Source organism: Caretta caretta, chromosome 6 (assembly GCF_965140235.1).
Source record: "Caretta caretta isolate rCarCar2 chromosome 6, rCarCar1.hap1, whole genome shotgun sequence".
Taxonomy (NCBI): Eukaryota; Metazoa; Chordata; order Testudines; family Cheloniidae; genus Caretta; species Caretta caretta.
Window position 1 is genome coordinate 126,357,977 of NC_134211.1, and position 22,529 is coordinate 126,380,505.

General features: G+C 44.2%; 1 protein-coding gene across 1 annotated transcript in view; it reads left to right on the forward strand.

The window, feature by feature from the left end:
- The window catches only part of SOS2 (SOS Ras/Rho guanine nucleotide exchange factor 2), a 115,116-nt gene that overhangs the window by 31,346 nt on the left and 61,241 nt on the right, over positions 1 to 22,529 (forward strand). The window contains exons 2-7 of the mRNA XM_048852831.2: positions 267 to 392; positions 4,254 to 4,385; positions 13,378 to 13,542; positions 14,023 to 14,226; positions 15,824 to 15,967; positions 21,467 to 21,577. Of these exons, the coding sequence (XP_048708788.1) occupies positions 267 to 392; positions 4,254 to 4,385; positions 13,378 to 13,542; positions 14,023 to 14,226; positions 15,824 to 15,967; positions 21,467 to 21,577 (882 nt within the window). The remainder of the gene's footprint in view (positions 1 to 266; positions 393 to 4,253; positions 4,386 to 13,377; positions 13,543 to 14,022; positions 14,227 to 15,823; positions 15,968 to 21,466; positions 21,578 to 22,529) is intronic.

Here is a 22,529-nt window from a genome sequence, read left to right on the forward strand (position 1 = left end):
CTGTCCAGGCAGCTGTGCCATTAGTCTGCTTTTGATTCACATTTTTAAAGTCGTCTTTGCAGCTGTATTTCGTTTGATCATGAAACGAAAGCATTATAATGGCATGGGTTGACGCCGTTATATGTACTACATAGGAAAGCCCATGTGCATGGGAATTTGCAAGACGATAAAATATGTAGTATTTTTAATCTGTTTGTGCTACCATATGCTCCTCCACACATCCTTCAATGCAGCTTCTGATTGAAGAAAATAATTCTACTGTGCAGGTGCAGCAACAGGTTCACCCCAGTTTTTCAGCAAAAGGAGATTCCCTCTATTATATTGAAGAGCTGATACTTCAGCTGCTGAACAAACTGTGCATTGCACAGCCACGGACTGTCCAAGATGTTGAGGTGAGAATGGCAAAGCTGACTTATCTAATACCGGAAACCGGGTGCTTGCTTACAAAATGACTGTACTCAACTCTTGTAAGTGATCTAATGTTAATTTATAACAAGGTAGAATATAAATAGGGCATTATTCTAAAAGATTAGTCAGTGTTCTGCTTTCAGAAAAGGAGTTATATTTGAGCTGCAATTAGTTTCTGTTCAGAAGTCTCATAACTGTCTGGTCATGTTTAAAACAAAATCTATTCTGTATTTAAAAAGTGCAGAAAAGCATAGCTAGCTGCGAATGTTTTGTATTGCTTTAGTTAAAATAGACCTTGAACTTTAGAATTCAAAGCTTGCAGGGATTTAATCTTCCTTTTTAGTTAATCCCCAAAAGCAAAACGTAAACATTTTAATGTAATGAATTTAAACTACCGATTTAGGTCATGATCTTGCAACTGATAGAGAGTGGGCAGGTTGCTGTTAAGTGTATGGAAATATATTGAACTCAGTGAGGCTCTGTATTCTTGCAGCTGTCTGTCTATGCACTGTCAGTTATAGAATTGGGGCCTTAATGGGCTGCACTTTTTAACAGACACATCCAGAGTTATGTCGTAGTTTTAAATAGCTGTTATCTTTCACATTAGAAAAATTGACTGCCTAAAAAAAAAAGGGGTGGGGGGGGCGGCGTTAAAAAACCAGCCTGACTGGTTTTGTAGCATATTAGACAAATTACAGCTTTGTATGTAAGGCACTTTCAGTCCACTACAAGCTGATGGTCTCATCTAATATTCTACAGATTTGTTATGGAAATGAATAATTTGAGAGTACTTATAAAATGTAAAATATGTTTATTTACAAAACTGATCTCCTGGAGGGTTTGAGATTCTTAGTGTGTATAGTGTTTTTAAATACATTACTTGACATTGAGTCAATTGATTAATTCTTAATATTGGTTTATGATTGTTGTTGTACAAAGATTTGTATAAAACTAAATAAGCTTATTTTGTAGATGTCCCTTAATAGCCTTTATTACTTCTAGCTACCACCAGCGGAGTCTGGATTTAAACTTTATATGTAGAGGTGAAAAGCTGTGTGTTCTATCTCCAGTCCCCAAGCTATCCAGTCCTCTAGAATATAGAGCAATGCTTTGTCATGTCAGAGACTGTCACCTGCTCGCCAGCTCTGTAATTTCTGTCTTCTAATACAAAAGGAATGCTAAAATAAGTTTGTGCGTATTAATTTCCCATTGGGTATAATTATACTCCACATGTATGAGCTAAAGATTTTAGGTATGTATTTTATTAAACAATTACACCAGTACTGATTTATGTAAGAAACTTTGTCTGTAAGATTCCCAAGTCCTCACACATTGTTTCTTAGAGAAAAGAGAGATGCTAACCTTTTATAAAACTGCCAATACTTTATCTGAGCAAAGAGATATCTCAGCACATAAGATTTTAGCTATACACAGGATTTAGTTTTAGTTGTATCTTTTAAAAAAATTGCTTTTTTTCGGTAGTGAAACAATATTGATAAAAGCACTTAGTAACGTAACCTAAGTAGACTTGATTATTTCATTAAAAATGAGGAAGTATGTTTAAAGAGTAATTGCAAGTTCCCAAAAACAGTAGTACACCTTGAAGGTCAACAGACTTAAACTCTACCAGATGAATGTAGGAATGAGTCAAGGTCTATTCATGGAGATCACTCTGCCACCAGACCCCTGAAGCTTAAATCTGGAGATTGTTTGTTTGCTGTACACCTCAGCTGTTCTCAGTTGTCATGATAGAACACAAGGAGATCAGTGATCTAAGATCCTGTTCATGCAAATATCTACACATGCCAGTAGCTCCCATTGGAGTAAATGGACTATTTGCATGTAAAGTTAAGTATGTGCGTAAGTGTGAACAGGAGCAAGCCTAAGGTACCCAAGACCCAAACCATAAAGGGCTTAATAGGTTAGAAACAACACTTTGAATTGTTTCCAACTATAAACAGGAAGCCAGTGCAGTCTTAAGCCCAAGTGTCATATGCACTCTGTGAGATGAACTGATAAGTCAGTGGACAGCGATGTTCCACATTACCTTGTTTCTGGGTGACTTTCAGGTGCAGTCCCAAGTGAAGTTGATTGCAGTAATCCAGTGTAAAGGTCATAAAGCAGTGAATAATTGCGGCAAGGCTTGCATCCAAGAGGAAAGGTTGCAATCTGTTTATTTGGTGTAGGATGACAAAAAGGACTGTTAGCTAGTATTGCCATGTGATCATTTAAAAGAACTTTGAATCTAGCAAGACCGCCAGATTATACACCTTCCTGTCAAAACGTGGGCAAAAGCCCTTTATTGAGGGGACACATCAACTCAGTCATCTCCTGGATGATTCCTGCAGCTAATGAGTAAAATCTCTGTCTTGTCTGAATTGAGCTTCAGCCATCTAGCCCTCATCTAGATGTCAGTCTTGACTATACCCTGGGAAAACTGAACTATTCAGCTCTGGTGACAGTTGTAAAGTAGAGTTGTATGATGGCACCACCCAAACCATGTGTCACATCTGATGTTGAGGGAGATGAGAATAGAACCTTGTAGCACCCCACTTGAATGCCTTTGAGGAAGAAGAGCAATTGCCCATGACTACCTTCTGGGCCCACGGAGAAAGGAACAGAGCTTTTCATCTGGGTTCAGTTCCTACTTCTGTCACAGACTCTCAGTGACTGTGGGCAAGTTACATCTTCTCTCTGTGCTTTAGGGTAGTGGTGCCCAATCTTATTACACAGGAGGGCCACATAAACCTAATCCAGAGGTCCCCAAATTGAGGGGAGCAGAGGAACGTTTGTGGGGGGCGCAGTGGGACCTGGGCCAGCTCCCATAGGGATTGGGAGGGAGCATCTCCTACCCCTGCTGTGGCTCCACACCCTGGCCCCAGCATCCGTCCCTGGCTATGGCTCCGTTCCCAGACCCACTCCCAGATGCAGCCCCAGCCTCGGCTTCCTTACCCCGCCTGCCCCCTCCCCGCCCCCTTGCTCCCAGCCCCGGCTTGGGCGGTGGGGGCATGGACAGGGGTAAGCGGGGGGGCAATGACCCTGAAAAGTTTGGGCATCACTGACCTAAGCACAAGCTTGTGTGGGCCAAACAGCTTCTGCATACTTCCTTGTGTAAACTAAAATGATGTAAACGTGACGACAAAACTCTAATGAATCAGCCATTAGTAGGGTATGTCTACACAGTAACTAGTCATCTGTGGCTGGTGTGTGCTAGCTGACTTGGGCTCATGGGGCCCATGCTGCAGGGATGTTTCATTGCTGTATAGACTTCTGGGCTTGGACTGTAGCCTGGGCTCTAGGACCCCACGGGGTGGGAGGGTCCCGCAGCCCAGGCCTGAACATTGACACCACAGTGAAACACCCCTGCAGCCCAAGCCCCATGAACCTGAGTCGACTGGCATGGGCCAGCCACAGGTTTTACTTTGCTTTGTAGACAGACCCTTAATTCCCCATCTGTAAAATGGGAACAATATCCCTTTGTCTTTTCCAGTTAGACGGAGAGCTCTTTAGTGTCCCCTCTTCCTGTGTTTGTACAGTGCTCAGTATGATTGGGCCCCATCTCAGCTGGAACCTCTAAGTGCTGTCATAATGCAAATAACAAAGGGCAGGAAGGACTGTTTTGAGGCGAGATTTGAAAGGATGCTTGTTCTGTGGAGAGTAGAAGATTGTTCCAGCCTTAGAGGTGGGGCTGCATGAAAGGAGAAAAGCCTAAGAGAGAGAGCAATGGAGCAGTTAGAAGTGAGGAAGCGATGGGGTACAAACATCAATAGGGAAATTAGGTGAGTGACTATTTTGCAAGCTTATGTATGATGACTGGTTAAACTGCATTTCTTATGTTTGGGCAGGAGCGAGTTCAAAAGACATTTCCTCATCCAATCGACAAGTGGGCTATAGCTGATGCACAGTCTGCTATAGAGAAACGAAAACGAAGAAACCCTCTCCTATTACCTGTGGACAAGATACATCCCCTATTAAAGGTATTTTAGATAAGTCTCAGAGTTAATTTTTACTTTATGCTATGTTTTGCTTGTTTAGCATAGTATCTTTAAATATTTCTTTTTTAATTTGTGTGTAAACTATTGTAGAAAAGAAAAGACAAATCCAGATCCATTTCTGATGTTGGTTGGAAGAGTAAAAGTAGCCATTTTAGTATACTGTATTTATGTAAATGTAGCACTAAACCAAACTTTTGAATCTCTCTTGTTGTAGACTTCATTTATTAAAGTTTAGTTCTACTCTGAAAAGTTAACTATGTAAAAAATGGTGGCACCTTACCCCACATATCTGCTCCCTTTATGTATTCAGAGTTCTACCTGGTCACCTTTAGCCTTTAGTATCTGCATTTACTGCTCTGTTGGCACTGTGGAGGCAAAACAGCTAAGAGGGATAGAGCTGGATACTATTCCTCGTACATTAACAACAGAAATGTTTACTGAATTCCAATCAATTACATTTGTGCAGACCTGTTGGAGTCAGAAGGTGTCACTGAGGCATAATTTGACAATAGTGAGTTTTCCAAGACAAAACAGAAGTCCTAATTTGAACTACAAAACATTTATTATGGGGGGCGGGGGTTGAGAAGGAAACTAGCCAACTTGACACTCAGATGTATAGAGCTAGCAGATAAATTTTACTTTCAAACTACGCAAGTTTGGAATTATATGGAAATCGTTGAGTCACAAACATTTAATCCCCCGATGCTATTTTTAGTGTCATTTTTCTTAGCAGAACAGCATTTCCAACGTTCAGATCAGTGTAGCTGTAGCAATAGCTGAATTAAGTTCACTTCATTGCATGTGTAAATGGAAGAGGGATAGATATCTCTTAGGGTATGTCTACACTACGGAATAAGGTCGAATTTATAGAAGTCGGTTTTTTAGAAATCGGTTTTATAAATTCGAGTGTGTGTGTCCCCACAGAAAATGCTCTAAGTGCATTAAGTGCATTAACTCGGCGGAGCGCTTCCACAGTACCGAGGCAAGCGTCGACTTCCGGAGCGTTGCACTGTGGGTAGCTATCCCACAGTTCCCGCAGTCTCCGCTGCCCATTGGAATTCTGGGTTGAGATCCCAATGCCTGATGGAGCTAAAACATTGTCGCGGGTTCTGGGTACATATCGTCAGCCCCCCGTTCCCTCCCTCCCCCCGTGAAAGCAAGGGCAGACAATCATTTCGCGCCTTTTTTCCTGACTTACCTGTGCAGACGCCATACCACAGCAAGCATGGAGCCCGCTCAGGTAACCGTCACCCTATGTCTCCTGGGTGCTGGCAGACGCGGTACGGCTTTGCTGCACAGTAGCAGCAACCCCTTGCCTTCTGGCAGCAGACGGTGCAATACGACTGGTAGTCGTCCTCATCGTGTCCGAGGTGCTCCTGGCCGCATCGGCTGGGAGCGCCTGGGCAGACATGGGCGCAGGGACTAAATTTGGAGTGACTTGACCAGGTCATTCTCTTTAGTCCTGCAGTCAGTCCTATTGAACCGTCTTATGGTGAGCGGGCAGGCGATACGGACTGCTAGCAGTCGTACTGTACCATCTTCTGCCAGGCAGGCAAGAGATGAGGATTGCTAGCAGTCGTATTGCACCATCTTCTGCCAGGCAGGCAAGAGATGGGGATGGCTAGCAGTCGTACTGTACCATCTTCTGCCGAGCAGCCATGAGATGTGGATGGCATGCAGTCCTTCTGCACCGTCTGCTGCCAGCCAAAGATGTAAAAGATAGATGGAGTGGGTCAAAACAAGAAATAGACCAGATTTGTTTTGTACTCATTTGCCTCCTCCCCTGTCTAGGGGACTCATTCCTCTAGGTCACACTGCAGTCACTCACAGAGAAGGTGCAGCGAGGTAAATCTAGCCATGTATCAATCAGAGGCCAGGCTAACCTCCTTGTTCCAATAACAACGATAACTTAGGTGCACCATTTCTTATTGGAACCCTCCGTGCAGTCCTGCCTGAAATACTCCTTGATGTACAGGCACCCCCTTTGTTGATTTTAGCTCCCTGAAGCCAACCCTGTAAGCCGTGTCGTCAGTCGCCCCTCCCTCCGTCAGAGCAACGGCAGACAATCGTTCCGCGCCTTTTTTCTGTGCGGACGCCATACCACGGCAAGCATGGAGCCCGCTCAGCTCACTTTGGCAATTAGGAGCACATTAACCACCACACGCATTATTCAGCAGTATATGCAGCACCAGAACATGGCAACGCGATACCGGGCGAGGAGGCGACGTCAGCGAGGTCCCGTGAGTGATCAGGACATGGACACAGATTTCTCTGAAAGCATGGGCCCTGACAATGCATGCATCATGGTGCTAATGGGGCAGGTTCATGCTGTGGAACGCCGATTCTGGGCTCGGGAAACAAGCACAGACTGGTGGGACCGCATAGTGTTGCAGGTCTGGGACGATTCCCAGTGGCTACGAAACTTTCGCATGCGTAAGGGCACTTTCATGGAACTTTGTGACTTGCTTTCCCCTGTCCTGAAGCGCATGAATACCAAGATGAGAGCAGCCCTCACAGTTGAGAAGCGAGTGGCGATAGCCCTGTGGAAGCTTGCAACGCCAGACAGCTACCGGTCAGTTGGGAATCAATTTGGAGTGGGCAAATCTACTGTGGGGGCTGCTGTGATGCAAGTAGCCCACGCAATGAAAGATCTGCTGATATCAAGGGTAGTGACCCTGGGAAATGTGCAGGTCACAGTGGATGGCTTTGCTGCAATGGGATTCCTTAACTGTGGTGGGGCTATAGACGGAACCCATATCCCTATCTTGGCACCGGAGCACCAAGCCGCCGAGTACATAAACTGCAAGGGGTACTTTTCGATAGTGCTGCAAGCTCTGGTGGATCACAAGGGACGTTTCACCAACATCAACGTGGGATGGCCGGGAAAGGTGCATGATGCTCGCATCTTCAGGAACTCTGGTCTGTTTCAAAAGCTGCAGGAAGGGACTTTATTCCCAGACCAGAAAATAACTGTTGGGGATGTTGAAATGCCTATATGTATCCTTGGGGACCCAGCCTACCCCTTAATGCCATGGCTCATGAAGCCATACACAGGCAGCCTGGACAGTGGTCAGGAGCTGTTCAACTAGAGGCTGAGCAAGTGCAGAATGGTGGTAGAATGTGCATTTGGACGTTTAAAGGCGCGCTGGCGCAGTTTACTGACTCGCTTAGACCTCAGCGAAACCAATATTCCCACTGTTATTACTGCTTGCTGTGTGCTCCACAATATCTGTGAGAGTAAGGGGGAGACGTTTATGGCGGGGTGGGAGGTTGAGGCAAATCGCCTGGCCGCTGGTTACGCGCAGCCAGACACCAGGGCGGTTAGAAGAGCACAGGAGGGCGTGGTACGCATCAGAGAAGCTTTGAAAAACAGTTTCATGACTGGCCAGGCTACGGTGTGAAAGTTCTGTTTGTTTCTCCTTGATGAACCCCCCTGCCCCTTGGTTCACTCTACTTCCCTGTAAGCTAACCACCCGCCCCTCCTCCCTTCAATCACCGCTTGCAGAGGCAATAAAGTCATTGTTGCTTCACATTCATGCATTCGTTATTCATTCATCACACAAATAGGGGGATGACTACCAAGGTATCCCAGGAGGGGTGGTGGAGGAGGGAAGGAAAATGCCACACAGCACTTTAAGCACAGCACTTTAAAAGTTTACAACTTTAAAATTTATTGAATGACAGCCTTCTTTTTTTTGGGCAATCCTCTGTGGTGGAGTGGCTGGTTGGCCGGAGGCCCCCCCACCGCGTTCTTGGGTGTCTGGCTGTGGAGGCTATGGAACTTGGGGAGGAGGGCGGTTGGTTACAGAGGGGCTGCAGTGGCAGTCTGTGCTCCAGCTGCCTTTGCTGCAGCTCAACCATACACTGGAGCATACTGGTTTGGTCCTGCAGTAGCCTCAGCATTGAGTCCTGCCTCCTCTCATCACGCTGCCGCCACCTTTGAGCTTCAGCCCTGTCTTCAGCCCGCCACTTACTCTCTTCAGCCCGCCACTTACTCTCTTCAGCCCTCCACCTCTCCTCCCGGTCATTTTGTGCTTTCCTGCACTCTGACATTATTTGCCTCCACGCATTCGTCTGTGCTCTGTCAGTGTGGGAGGACAGCATGAGCTCGGAGAACATTTCATCGCAAGTGCGTTTTTTTTTCTTTCTAAGCTTCACTAGCCTCTGGGAAGGAGAAGATCCTGTGATCATTGAAACACATGCAGCTGGTGGAGAAAAAAAAAAGGGACAGCGGTATTTAAAAAGACACATTTTATAAAACAGTCGCTACACTCTTTCAGGGTAAACCTTGCTGTTAACATTACATACATAGCACATGTGCTTTCGTTACAAGGTCGCATTTTGCCTCCTCCCACCGCGTGAACAGATTTTGGTTGAATGCCAGCAAACATACACTGCAATGCTTTGTTCTACAGTGATTCCCCAGTACGTGTTGCTGGCCTGGAGTGGTAAAGTGTCCTACCATGAAGGACGAAATAAGGCTGCCCTCCCCAGAAACCTTTTGCAAAGGCAGAACCGCAAATGCCAGGGCAAAGTAATCCTTTCACATGCTTGCTTTTAAACCATGTATAGCATTTTAAAAGGTACACTCACCAGAGGTCCCTTCTCCGCCTGCTGAGTCCAGGAGGCAGCCTTGGGTGGGTTCGGGGGGTACTGGCTCCAGGTCTAGGGTGAGAAACAGTTCCTGGCTGTCGGGAAAACCGGTTTCTCCGCTTGCTTGCTGTGAGCTATCTACAACCTCCTCATCATCATCTTCTTCGTCCCCAAAACCTACTTCCGTATTGCCTCCATCTCCATTGAAGGAGTCAAACAACACGGCTGGGGTAGTGGTGGCTGAACCCCCTAAAATGGCATGCAGCTCATCATAGAAGCGGCATGTTTGGGGCTCTGACCCAGAGCGGCTGTTCGCCTCTCTGGTTTTCTGGTAGGCTTGCCTCAGCTCCTTCAGTTTCACGCGGCACTGCTTCGGGTCCCTGTTATGGCCTCTGTCCTTCATGCCCTGGGAGATTTTCAGAAAGGTTTTGGCATTTCAAAAACTGGAACGGAGTTCTGATAGCACGGATTCCTCTCCCCAAACAGCGATCAGATCCCGTACCCCCCGTTCGGTCCATGCTGGAGCTCTTTTGCGATTCTGGGACTCCATCATGGTCACCTGTGCTGATGAGCTCTGCATGGTCACCTGCAGCTTGCCACGCTGGCCAAACAGGAAATGAGATTCAAAAGTTCGCGGTTCTTTTCCTGTCTACCTGGCCAGTGCATCTGAGTTGAGAGCGCTGTCCAGAGCGGTCAGAATGGAGCACTCTGGGATAGCTCCCGGAGGCCAATACCATCGAATTGTGTCCACAGTACCCCAAATTCGAGCCGGCAACGTCGATTTAAGCGCTAATCCACTTGTCAGGGGTGGAGTAAGGAAATCGATTTTAAGAGCCCTTTAAGTCGAAATAAAGGGCTTCATTGTGTGGACGGGTGCAGGTTTAAATCGATTTAACGCTGCTAAATTCGACCTAAAGTCCTAGTGTAGACCAGGGCTCACTCAACCTTCCTCCCCATAGCCTTAGGAAAAGGAAAGTAAGTTGCTATTCCTTTACTCATTCATACTTGTTCCATGTGACCAAGTGTCAGTAAGTGACCAGGAAGCTCTAAATAAAGAGACCACAGAAACAGGGAATAAAAGCCTGTTGCTTTTGGAACATTGTAGTTTATGGATGGCTTACATTATGAGTAATTTACAAATGTATTTTAGAAGGGAGCTATTAAAGATCAGCAAGGTCTGGGAAGCATTTCTGATCTGTACATATAATAAGATATTATTTATACAGTGAAATGTAGCTTTATTTAAGTTATTTAGTTATTAGCCTGAATAAGGGCCATATTTTTCTAAGTAAAGAAATAACTGGTACTGCAACATTGACATGCTTAGTCTTCAGTTTAGTAAGTTCGCTTCTTTAAGGTCACAGTAAACAATTTATTTTTTATTTTTTGTAATTTGTGTCAAAGTGCTCATTTGCTTTGAAGGGAACTAGGTTTGGCTCAGTTTCTAGGTATGGGTCTTAAAGTTGCTTCTCCTTTTCCTTTATTTAGAAATGTATGTTAGAAATCTCTGCTTGGAAATATTATTTAAATACAAAATTATGTACCAGCATGTGAAGATACGTTCTTTAAAAAAAGGTGTGGTGATATTCTTTTATAGCACTGCAAATTACTTCAAAGGGTTTTTAAAAAAATTAAGACTGTTGTGCTATAATATGTACAGTTCTAAGAAAGAATTAACAGTAAAGTTCTTATGGTTTGTCTTACGTAGCATTTCTCAAATACGGCCAGTGTGGCCACATACGGCCATCAGGGGCTTTTCTTGTGGCCACAGCCTCCGGGCAGTGATTGGGGTGGCGGCAAAGCAGTGGTCCCACCCCCAGGGCCAACAGCAGGGGTTAGACCTGCCCCTCCCCACCCCCGAGACACATGTTGGAGGAACAGGCAGCTACTGAGTTCCCCACCTTCCTGGGGTGGCAGACAGCAGGCTCTGGCCATGAAGCTCCAACCCCCAGCTGTGGGGCTCCCCTCCGCCCATCGCCTCTGGCCTCCACCAGCCCATCATGCATTTCCCCCCGTCTCCCAGTTCCCCCCTATCGACCTCCCCATCCAAGGCTTAATTTGTCCCTGGGCTTGCTAGGACTGAGTAAGTCTACTACTGTGAAAAGTGATATTTGTATGTTTGTTAATATCACTTTTCACAGCAGCAGACTTACTAGCTAGCAAATCTTTTTAAAAAAGCAAAAGGAACAACAACAAAAAAGACAAGAACCTTCAGAGCAGCTTATTTGTGTTTCTATTCTGGTCCAGTAAAGAATAGAGACAACTGTACATTATTTTTATTATTGAGTCTTCAAAAAGATTCAATAAATTACAATGATTTGGACATGTATATTTGTTTTTCCTAAAGTTAACTAAGAATTTTAGGAAAAATTGTCACCGTGGCCACCAAAAAATTTGTTGAGAACCCCTGGTCTAACATATCCTCACATCAAACTTAATGGCAGGAAAAATTCTTGTTTGGCTTTCACTTCTTAACTAGTAGTGAGTGCCACTGGTTAAATTTGAAGAAACCATGAAAGCCTGGAAGTTCAGTTTCTTGGGCATACTGTTGATTTTTGAAATGGGATTTTTTTAAAGCATAGGTTTATCCTGAATTAGTTTTACAATATCCACTGATTTTTCATCTTTAAGTCAATCTTTAAAAATGCAAAAGTTTCTTCCTATTAAGGTATAATGGGGGTCTGTTTCTCTCCATGCTTCATATTTCCAAAATGTAAAAGGAAATTCCTTCTGTCAGATGGTAGCATTGCGGAATAAAGTTAGCAACTAGCATAAAAAAAGAAGACAAACAGCAGATATGTATTCGATACCAGGCAGACTTGAGGCCTTTTCAGTATCTCTCTCTGGAATAATAATATTCAGACTCCTATCTATTGAGTATAATATCGTAGTTTATGACAGTGGTTGGGGGTGGCTGTTAAGAAAAACCTAGCAGCTCTGAATAATGCTTTTCTTTCTAGAGATTACTCATTACTAAGGCTAAGATTTTTTCATGAATATTTTTAGTAAAAGTCATGGACAGGTCATGGGCAAAAAAGAAAAATTCACATAAGCCGTGACCTGTCTGTGACTTATTAAAAATATACTTGACAAAATGGGGATCTGCAGGTCCCCACATCACCTGAAGCAGGGCAGCTGTGCAGGGGCTAGGAGCCATTTGCAGCAGCTGGGGGCTGCAGGGTACCCCTGCCACCTGCAGCTCCGGGGGTCCCCTGCCTCCTGTGTCAGCGGGGGATTGCTCACTGCCCATGGCGGCTTGGAGCTCTAGGGGCTGCCAGAGGTGCCACGGGTACCCTGAAGCTCCCTGCCCCTGCGGGCAGTGGTGGACCCTACAGCTCCTGCCCACCACAGGCTGAAGTCATGGAGGTCGCTGGAAGTCACGGATTCTGTGACTTCTGCGACCTTCATGACTAAATCATAGTCTTACTCGTTACACCAGTAAAATCAGCTAGTGGGCAAGTATATAGGACCATAGTAGCTGGTTTTAAATGATGCATCCCAAAATAGATGATGGCATGATACAAGGTTAATATTACTAAAATGCACAAGCCTATCTGTATTTATTCATTATGGTCCTATCACAAATATTTAACAGGCAAAAGGTGTGGGGTGAAGTAAACCCTCAGCAGAATATGAAAAATATCATCCTGTTTGAAATGTTTTTGAAAGTGGAACAATGTCTTCTCTGTTTTTCTCTTCTATTCCACTTTCTTTTCTCCCAAAGCTTAATTAACCCCTTCATATTAATTTGAGTATAAGTATGTGATTTCTTCAGTTGCACACCTTTTGTGTGAACACTTCACTTAATTCCTATTTAAGGTTATATAAAATGGCCACACTGGGTCAGACCAATGGTCCATCAAGCCCAGTAGCCTGTCTTTCGACAGTGGTCAAATGTTCCAGGATAATGGATAGGCCAATGTGAATTACAGCTTGCAAGAGATTAAGAGCAGACAATTTTTGATTCTGCAAAAGGTGCAAATACATTTTGCATTAAAAATGTAAAAGGAAGAATCCTTTTTTCTCCAATTTCCATGTGTAGATTTTCATCCTGCAAGGACTTAGGCTTGCTTAATTTTAAGCACATGAATGGTCCCACTCAAGTCCTTTAATTTTAATGGGATTTGAAAAGCCATGTTTCTGTAGCAGGCAAAATGTGACAGTGGCGTGTTTCTAAGCTCTTCCTTAGTAAATATTGCTGGCCACAGACTCCCTTTTTCTGTTCTGTGCTCTGGCTATTGCAGCTGTGTGTGAGCTGGTAACTCAAAGCAAAAATCCTTTTGGTAAAAATGCTAATATCTTAGTTTTCAAATATGGTGCTCAACGTCAATAACTTTCAGGCATGACTATAGTTTTACTGTGTTTTCTTTTTAATTTGCAGGAGGTTCTAGGCTATAAAGTAGATTATCATGTCTCTCTTTATATTGTGGCTGTTTTGGAATATATCTCAGCTGACATTTTGAAACTGGCTGGAAATTATGTTTTCAATATACGACACTTTGAAATCTCCCAGCAAGACATTAAAGTGTCTATGTGTGCTGATAAGGTAAGAAATAGTTGATTTGCTATACTGATGTTTAAATGGCTTATCGCTTTATTTAAAAACCTTGTGCTTTAGTTCCCAACTGCATCATGCTGTTATGATTATCATTATTATGACACCTCTTTGTAATGGTAGGTTCTCCACTCTGTCTTTCTAGTTTCATCTTTATTAAATTGTTCAGAAACCTTTTTTGTTGAATTTCAGTTATCTTCATTATCAGGCAAAAGCTTTTGCAAGATGCCTTGTGTTCTTCTGAATCCCTCTTCCTCAAATCCTAACTTGTTTTCCTGCTGCACTAAATTATAAAAACCACAGTATTGGCAATTGATCCTGCCAAAGATTCAAGTTTACTACCTTGTGATTGTTACAGAAAGTGTTGTGTTAAATACAGTTCACTAGTTTTTGAACAAATCGAGACCATTGAGTTTGAATGAAGGATAGAAATCAGACTTGTATAAAAACTTGACTTTCACTCTTTGCTAGGTTTTGATGGATATGTTTGATCAGGATGTTATTGGTTTGGTTTCGCTGTGTGAAGATGAGCCCTCTTCTTCAGGTGAACTCAATTACTATGAGCTAGTGAGAACTGAAATTGCAGAAGAAAGACAGTATCTGCGGGAGTTGAATCTGATAATAAAAGTGTTTCGGGAAGCTTTCCTGTCTAACAGAAAGTTGTTCACACCTTATGTAAGTCCCTTTTTAATTACTGTTTTAATGCTTAAATACTTGCATATCCGTTTTCAACCATAACTTAGCAAATTTACATTGACTGTAGCAGAGTAGGTGAAATTTGGTTTGAAGTATCCTAGTGTATAACAGAAGTGGTGATTGGTGCCTGAAATAAGAGGGAGGCACTGCAGATAGCAGTCTTAGATGAATATTCTCAGACCAAGGTTTAAAAAGCAAGGGATTTTTTTGGATGCAAACAATAGTTATAGTGCCAGATGGTCATGTGGGTAGAAAACCTGATCCTTATGCAATTACGCACCTGCACTTTACCAGGCAAGCAGCATAGCAGCAGATGGAGGAGCTGGGGTTCCTAGGAAAGAGAGTGCTAGGAAGAGGGGCTGCAGATGTCCCTCAAAAAGAGGAAGATGTGAAATCTTGGTAATTTACCTTGATTGACAGGGAAAGGGGAAAATTGATTAGGGGGAGGAGAGACATTTGGGGGCTAGGGTGTGGGCAGGGAGAGATGGGATGAATTCCTGAGCATAGGATGGAGTGGGGCAAGGCTGGAGGTAAGTGGAGAAGAAATGGATGTCATTCATAGGTTGGAGTCAAGGGAAGGGTGCTTTCCAGATGATGGGTTGGGGAAGACTGCCCAGATGGGTGTGTTTCTGAGATAAGGGACACTAAAAGCAGGACTTGAAAAAGGAAGCTGCCACTTCCCTCTCTAAGCCCAGCTGGTACTCTGAAAAAGTGACTGCATAGCTTTGATCATACAGTTTTGTTATTGAGACCTGAGCTGGGGGTCGTTTTTAAATTTTCACTTCAGGTTAAGTTCAGAGACAGAAAAGAACAAGGAGGGTGATGGAGGGGAAATAATGACAGCTTTAAACTGCTCCTCCCCTGCTGATTGTGGCCTGTTAGCGTACAGGCTAAAAACGTTAGACCCTATTGTCCTACCCAGTGAATAACCCATAGCTTCTCTCACAAGAAACACTGCTCTCGAATGCTGGATTGGATACTGCACCATGCTCTCGGACATTTAAAAGTAAAAATTGTGCCATGTTGGATCAAAGTGAATATACCCAAGCATGATTGCTCAGCCTGAATTGATGCCTAGAACTTTCCTGCCTTTCCCCTCTTTCTGTTGTCTCGTCCCTATTTAGGATATGTCTACACTGCACACTCCTTATGGCAGCGTGCAGAGCAGAGGCACCGCATAGACGTGTAGACAGTGAGGCACTGCTTAGGCGAGTAATGACAGACCTGAATCCTGTGGGTATACCCTACATGACTCTCGATACGCCCAAGCAGTACCTCCTCCGTCTACAGTGCAGTGTCATGCTGCATCCATGCTGCTGGAGCTTTTCCCTGCTGCAGGGAAAGGCTCTGGCATGATGGAGGCAGCACAAAAAAGCTCCAGCAGTGGGGAGAGGCTCTGCCAGGGTGGATGCAGCCTATTTTCACTGCAACGTGTAAGCTACGTGTGCCCTACACCCTGCTGCCAGTGTAGACAGGGCTTAGATAGCTCAAACTTTATTTGAAACACTTGGATGTCTGCAAAAGAGTAAAGGAAATGGTAACAAATATTACTAAAGCATAGTTTTTGTTTTCTCAGGATATCGACATGATCTTTAGCAACATTTCAGATATTCATGAACTGACTGTGAAGCTCTTGGGGTTGATTGAGGATACTGTTGAAATGACAGATGAAAGTAGTCCTCATCCTTTGGCTGGCAGCTGCTTTGAAGATCTGGCAGAGGTGAGTTTCTAAAATCACTTCATAGGAATATTTTCTATTTTCATATTAAGCTAGTGTCCATGATTCTGTATCTCTGTGGAATGGACAATAGAGGGCATGTTCTGCTCCTCCAAAAAAAAAAAAAGCTTTTATGAGGTTCTGAACAGAGAATGATGATAAGGCAGTCACACAGAGCAATCTAGATTGCTTGGTAAGATGGGCCCATTCAAACAAGCCTTTTTAAGACCAACAGATACAAGGTCATGCATCCAGAAACAAAGAATACAGGCCATGTGTGTATAATGGAGGGCTGTGTCTTGGAAAGCTGTGAATCTGAAAATGATTTAAGGGTCATAGTGGACAAGCAGCTCACCATGAGCTCCAAGTGTAATGATGTGACAAAAAGGGCTAATGCAATCCTTGGATGTATAAACAAGTGAGTAGGAGTAAGGAGGTGATTTTACCTCTATATACGGCATTGAGGAGATGGATACTAGAATACTGCATCCAGTTCTGGTATCAAAATTTTAAACAGGAGGTTGTCTTAAGTATTTCCATTATAAAAGCCCTATAATTTGCTCATAAAGTTAAATCACGTTTTGGGCTGGTCTGTTTTCAAAGGTAAATTTTCTTCTGCAAAAATGGGGTAACATTTTTGAGATGAAGGGAATAGAGAGGAAACAAGCTTTTCCATTTAAAAAGAAAAGGAGTACTTGTGGCACCTTAGAGACTAACCAATTTATTTGAGCATAAGCTTTCGTGAGCTACAGCTCACTTCATCGGATGCACGAAAGCCTATGCTCAAATAAATTGGTTAGTCTCTAAGGTGCCACAAGTACTCCTTTTCTTTTTGCGAATACAGACTAACACGGCTGTTACTCTGAAACCTTTCCATTTAAAGTTTGTCTTTTTTCTGTGGATCTAATATCTTGGTGGTTTGGTATGGAAAGTTTCTAGACAGGTGGCATTTTAGTATCCTGGTGAAAACCTTTTTTGATTTTTGGCCACATAATTTTAAAATAATTACAGTACATTAATATTTTCAAATAGTCTAAAGCAAAAAAGGGCTGAAATATGCATGCATGAGTGTGGAACTTAAATTGGTCATTTCTGCCTCGTGGATATTGAATAAAACACGCCTTAAGAGCATGTATGTAATGGTGTAAAACTCTGCTGCGTATTCTCGGTACACAAGCTGCAAATTCTCATAACTATGTCAAATCAAAACCAGTTTTTCCAAAATAACCATGACCATTGTAATGCTGAATGCAGCTTTCAGATATCAATTAGTTTTGTAGTAGCCTGGCTCCAAAAGTGCCTGCAGCTTTTTTACACTTGCATTTTATGATTCTTGTTCAAGTGGTGTTCCCTATATGTATTCCAAACGTGGGTTTTCATGTGTGCTAGAGCCAGACGATTTTTGTAGCGGTGTCCGTTGACCCACATGTCCGTTGTACATAGCCTCATGTCTCAGGTGAGGCTATATTAGTTTGTGTGGGTCAACGTCTCTTCAGTTCCCTCTTACCGCCACATGGTCAGAGTTGGAATCCATGTTCCTCCCAGTTGTGGTTTCGTTACGAGAGCACTTTCATTCGCTTGTATATAGTTCTTCTTTGTTGTTTTATTGTGAGGTAAAACAGTTAGTTATGTTGGTTGTTTTCTTAGCAGAAAACAGTTGAAGGAATTTTGCCCAAACCTTTTAAAAAAAAATCACTTTTGGGCAGAGACCATGAGTGGAAAATGCCTCAGTGAAAATTTCAGAAAATTATGAGCATATCAACACAGAATGTCCTAATGCAGCCTTAACTAGAGCAGTCATAACCAGACAGTAAGTATAGAAAAACATCTTCCAATATGTTTGTGTGGATCCCACTGTCGTAGGTGCTCGTATGCCTCCTGCACGTGAGACTGGATTCTTTTGAATAGCAGTGTCTGTCTGGGCCTTGTGCAATGGCAGAAAGGGCAGAGCAACCACGGCCCTCCTTCAGTTGGCTTTTACCACCCATGACAGTGAGATGGAACCCAGCCACTTTCTGACCAGCTACTTCTACAAGGCTTCAAACTCACCCTTTCTTGGATAGTGTAGTGAAGAGAAAGGTCTTCATCACTCTTCCCCCTTGTTTCCTTTAATTTGGACATTCCAATAAAAAAAATAGAGAGGAGACCCTGGTGTACCTCCAGAAGCGGGGGAAGGTATTTTGCACCCACATGACAGACTCTAAACCAGTTGTTTTCAACCAATGATCCATGGACTCCTGGGGGTCTGCAGACTAAGATTTCCAAAGGGATCTGCACCCCCATTTGAAATTTTTTAGTGGCTCACAAATGAAAAAGGATAGAAAACCACCGCTCTAAACCATCAGGGTTCAAACCCTGCCCATCATATGATGGTCTCATCCTCCCTACTGACAGAAGATTGACCTAGCTCTTGCCTGTTCTCCCTGGGAGAGAACCATATCCCAAGGTCCTTGGCATACCAGTTGTTTTCCTCTAGAATCTGTAACTGTAGGGACTCATGGGTCAAGTTACATGTGCTTGAGTGATCCATGTGGGTCACCTCAGACCCAGAGGAAGTGACAGCTACCAAAGTGGAACTGAAAGAGTCAGCATTAGCCACCACACTCCAAGAGCAGTTAGTGAAAAAGGCAACTAAGGGGACACTGTCAAAACTGGCACCATCAGCTTTGATGCCCTCAACACCAGCGACCTCAGTGCTGACAGCTTCAACATCGGAACCTGTGCCCCAGGAACAGAAGGACAACACTGAGACAATCCTGCATAGAGTGTGCACTCTAAGCAACACATGGGATCATCCCACAAGGAGACTGTGAAACTTAATTCCAAGGAGAGAGCCCCCAAGTCTGCCAAGGTGGGAATGGCGCATGGTGAAGGACCTTGGCACCAACTCAGAACCCATATCGATATCCGCGACCAAACTGAGATGCCCCACTGGGTGGCAAACTCTCACACCTTATTCTTGAAATATAATTTCCTTACCTGAGAGATTTCAGAGTAACAGCCGTGTTAGTCTGTATTCGCAAAAAGAAAAGGAGTACTTGTGGCACCTTAGAGACTAACCAATTTATTTGAGCATGAGCTCACGAAAGCTCATGCTCAAATAAATTGGTTAGTCTCTAAGGTGCCACAAGTACTCCTTTTCTTCTTACCTGAGAGAGGGTCTCTCCCTTCTTGTCAAAGATCCACCCAGCTCATAGGAAGTACTTGAGATTCGCAGTGAGACCAAATCACTGCCAGCACAAGGTACTATTATTCAAACGCTCCACAGCACTGAGAGTCTCTACCACCTGGCTAGCTGAGGTTGCAGCGTACCTGAGGAGGCAGGGCATCCATGTCTACGCTTACCTGGATAACTGGCTGGTCAAAGGCAGATCCCAGCAAGAGACTGCAATGAACCTAGAATATTCTCCCTTCCTGTTTGCCCGGGGGTCCTCCGAGTGAACTGTGATGCAGAGGATAGAGTCCATCGGGGTTACAATAGACTCCAGGTCAGAGTGGGCATACCTATCAGAGTTCAAGTTCCTGTCATTGCAATTACTATTACTTGAGATAAGATCAGACTACAGTGGTTACAGACTTGCCGTGGATTGTTCTGCCATATGCCAGCGTGGCATGTATGTGATGGTGCTTCCAGACTTCACCTGAGGCTGCTGCTACTTTGGGTCAAGTTCATCTATTCCCCTCCAAGACATCGGATGGACAGTAAGGTCTTGGGGCCACCTCATATTGTTGCAGAGTTGACATGGTGCTAGACTCCAAAAAATTAAGCCGTGGGGGTACCGTTTTTGTTCCTCCTACTCAACAAAGACTTCAGTCGCAGATGCATCAGGCAAATGTTGTGGAGCCCACCTGGACTACCTGCAAATGCAAGGGATCTGGTTCCTGGAGAACATGGGAGTTCCCATAAACATCCTGGAACTCAGGGCCATAAGGCTGGCCTGGGTGGTGTTCTGGCCTGTCCTCTGAAATTTCACAGTGTAGAACCTGATGGATGCCACATCTGTGATTCACTGCAGAAACAAGGAAATGTATGCTTCTCGCCACTCTGCCTGGAGGCCATCAAATTCTAGATATGGTGCTAGCAACGAGTAACCCCAGTGGCTCTTCACTTCCCAGGAGTCAGCATTGACCTAGAGACTTTATAAGAAAATAACCATGCCAGTCATGAATGGCCACTGCAGAGAGACGCTGTAGTACCAGTATTCCATCATTGGGGGGTTCCTGTATCAGACCTGTTCCCCACCAAGGGCAGTGCCCACTCTCATCTCTGTTCCAGGCTCATTGCCCAGCACCTTCCTTCCGCAGTGGAACCCAAGGCCTCCTTTGTGTCTTTCCACCTGTTCCCACATCTTCCAAGGTAATTTCCAAATCCAAGAGTCACAGCCACGATGCTTCTCATAGCATCATATTGGCTGCAACAGTTTTGAATGACAGATCTGCTATAGGTGTCCATTCAGCCACTGAACCGGCTCCCATAGTGCCTGGACCTGATTTTGCAGCACCATGGCCAGATAGTTCATCTGGACCGTAAGTCTCTGCACCTGACAGCCTGGATGTTGGCTGGCTAAGTACCGCGGTCAGGGACTGCCCTAAATAACTCCAGGAGATGCGGTTACGGAGTAGAAACCCAACAACCAGGAGGACTTAATTGTCAACTTGGAAAAGGTTCTTGATCTTGGTGGCCTGACAAGGCTTGGCTTCTATGCAAGTACCATAGATTTTTGAATACTGCTGCATCTGAAACACTCTGGTCTTTTGTTCAGCTCCACTGAGGTCCATCCAGTTCTGATCTCAGTTTGCCATCTGCCTGTATGTTTGTGCTCCATCTTCTCTCACCGAGCAGTATTGAAGCTCCTCAAGGATGTGATGTATATTTACCCACTGGTCAAAGAGATGACTCCTACCTCAGAACTCCGTGTCATCCTGTCGAGACTCGGACTCAAAAGAAAGCTCTTTCTGAAGACCGTTTTCCTAGCTGCAAGCACTTTGGCCAGGAGAGTGAGTGAGCCCCAAACACTTAGGGCTGATCTTCCTTACATGAGATTTCATAGGGAATCAGGTCTTGCAACGTGTGAGGCACATGAGCACCTACAGTGGGATCCACGCCGACATCAGCTCAGAGAACCAAAGTTACTGTGAGGGTAAGTAATCATTGTTTTCATACATGTTAGAGAAGCCTTTTCAAAACATGACTTGGTGGTGGGATCACTACTGGACTGTAAATAAGAATTTGCCTCTTGGCTGCCACCATTTCATTAAAATTTGTGTGAATGACAAATATGGTGATGCCGAGCAATGCTCACAAAAGATTTGTGCATGTATTAAAATATACATTAATGAATTATGGGATATGCTGAGTTATATTATTTTTGAGTAAACTGAAAGTTTATTGAAAAATCACATTAACACATCAGATCTCAATAAACAAATCGTACAGCTGAGCACAAAAGATGTCCTACATCCTTTTTCTGTATATACATAATTATTTCCTCCTTCCTTTAGGAACAAGCCTTTGATCCATATGAAACTTTGTCCCAGGATATTCTTTCTCCACGGTTTCATGAGCATTTTAATAACTTGATGGCTAAACCAGCTGTTGCGCTACATTTTCAGGTAAGTATGAAATCTCACTCAAGAAATACCACATTTCTTTTATAAGATCCATTCTATATTCCTGTTCCCAATCACTCTTTGGGGTTGAGGGAAATCCTAGTGGTATCCTGGATCATGATTTCTCCTCAGATTAAAGTATTTGGGCTGTGCCTCTCTTCTTGCAAATAATGGAGGCAGCTCAGACATGTCCGTGGGTCTTGGTCACTTCCCTTCAGCCCTCGTACTAGATTTTTTGCCTCCAGCAAAGCGGTGACTTGGCATTCCTGCCCTTTCCGTTGCCATCCCCGTTTTTAATACCAAGCCAATGAACAATGTTCTCTCTCTCTCTCCTTCCCCACCTACACCTTGTCCTTCATCCAATGGTTGACTTTTTTCAGGGATTCATTTCTTAACAGGACCACCCACTGAGCTCCTTCCCTTGTTTATTTTCCCCTTCCCCTCCCAGCATGGCAGATCCTGCTAAACAGTGCCTACAAATGGCTAAGAGTTCTTCATCTGGAAGGAGACTCAAAGGAGCCACAGAAGGAGAGCTCTGCCACAGTTGCTCCTATCCCACAGACCCTGCTTGGGCAAGGACTCAGTTTGGACAGCTTGATAGGGTCTTTATGTCCCATCGTGCCAGCTGAGACTCCTCCCGAGACATCTCTTCAAGGGTGAGTCAGTCCTCTTCACCTTTTGGGACTCAATAAACAAGACCATCATCCTGCACCTGATTCCTTGGTCAGTGCAGTAAACCCCCTCCCCGCCCTTCCTCCCCCCTATCAAAAAATCCCCAAAACCAAAACAAAACAAACCCATGGCCGGTCCACTTCTGTAGGGAAAAGCTCTGGAGTCTTATCCCAGATACTCAGGTGGATACTGAGTCACTTGGGAAGGAAGCTGGCATCCTCTCTTGACGCTCCCTCCCAATAGGAAGAGTTGGACTGTGTTTGGGATGTTCCTTAGTATTTTG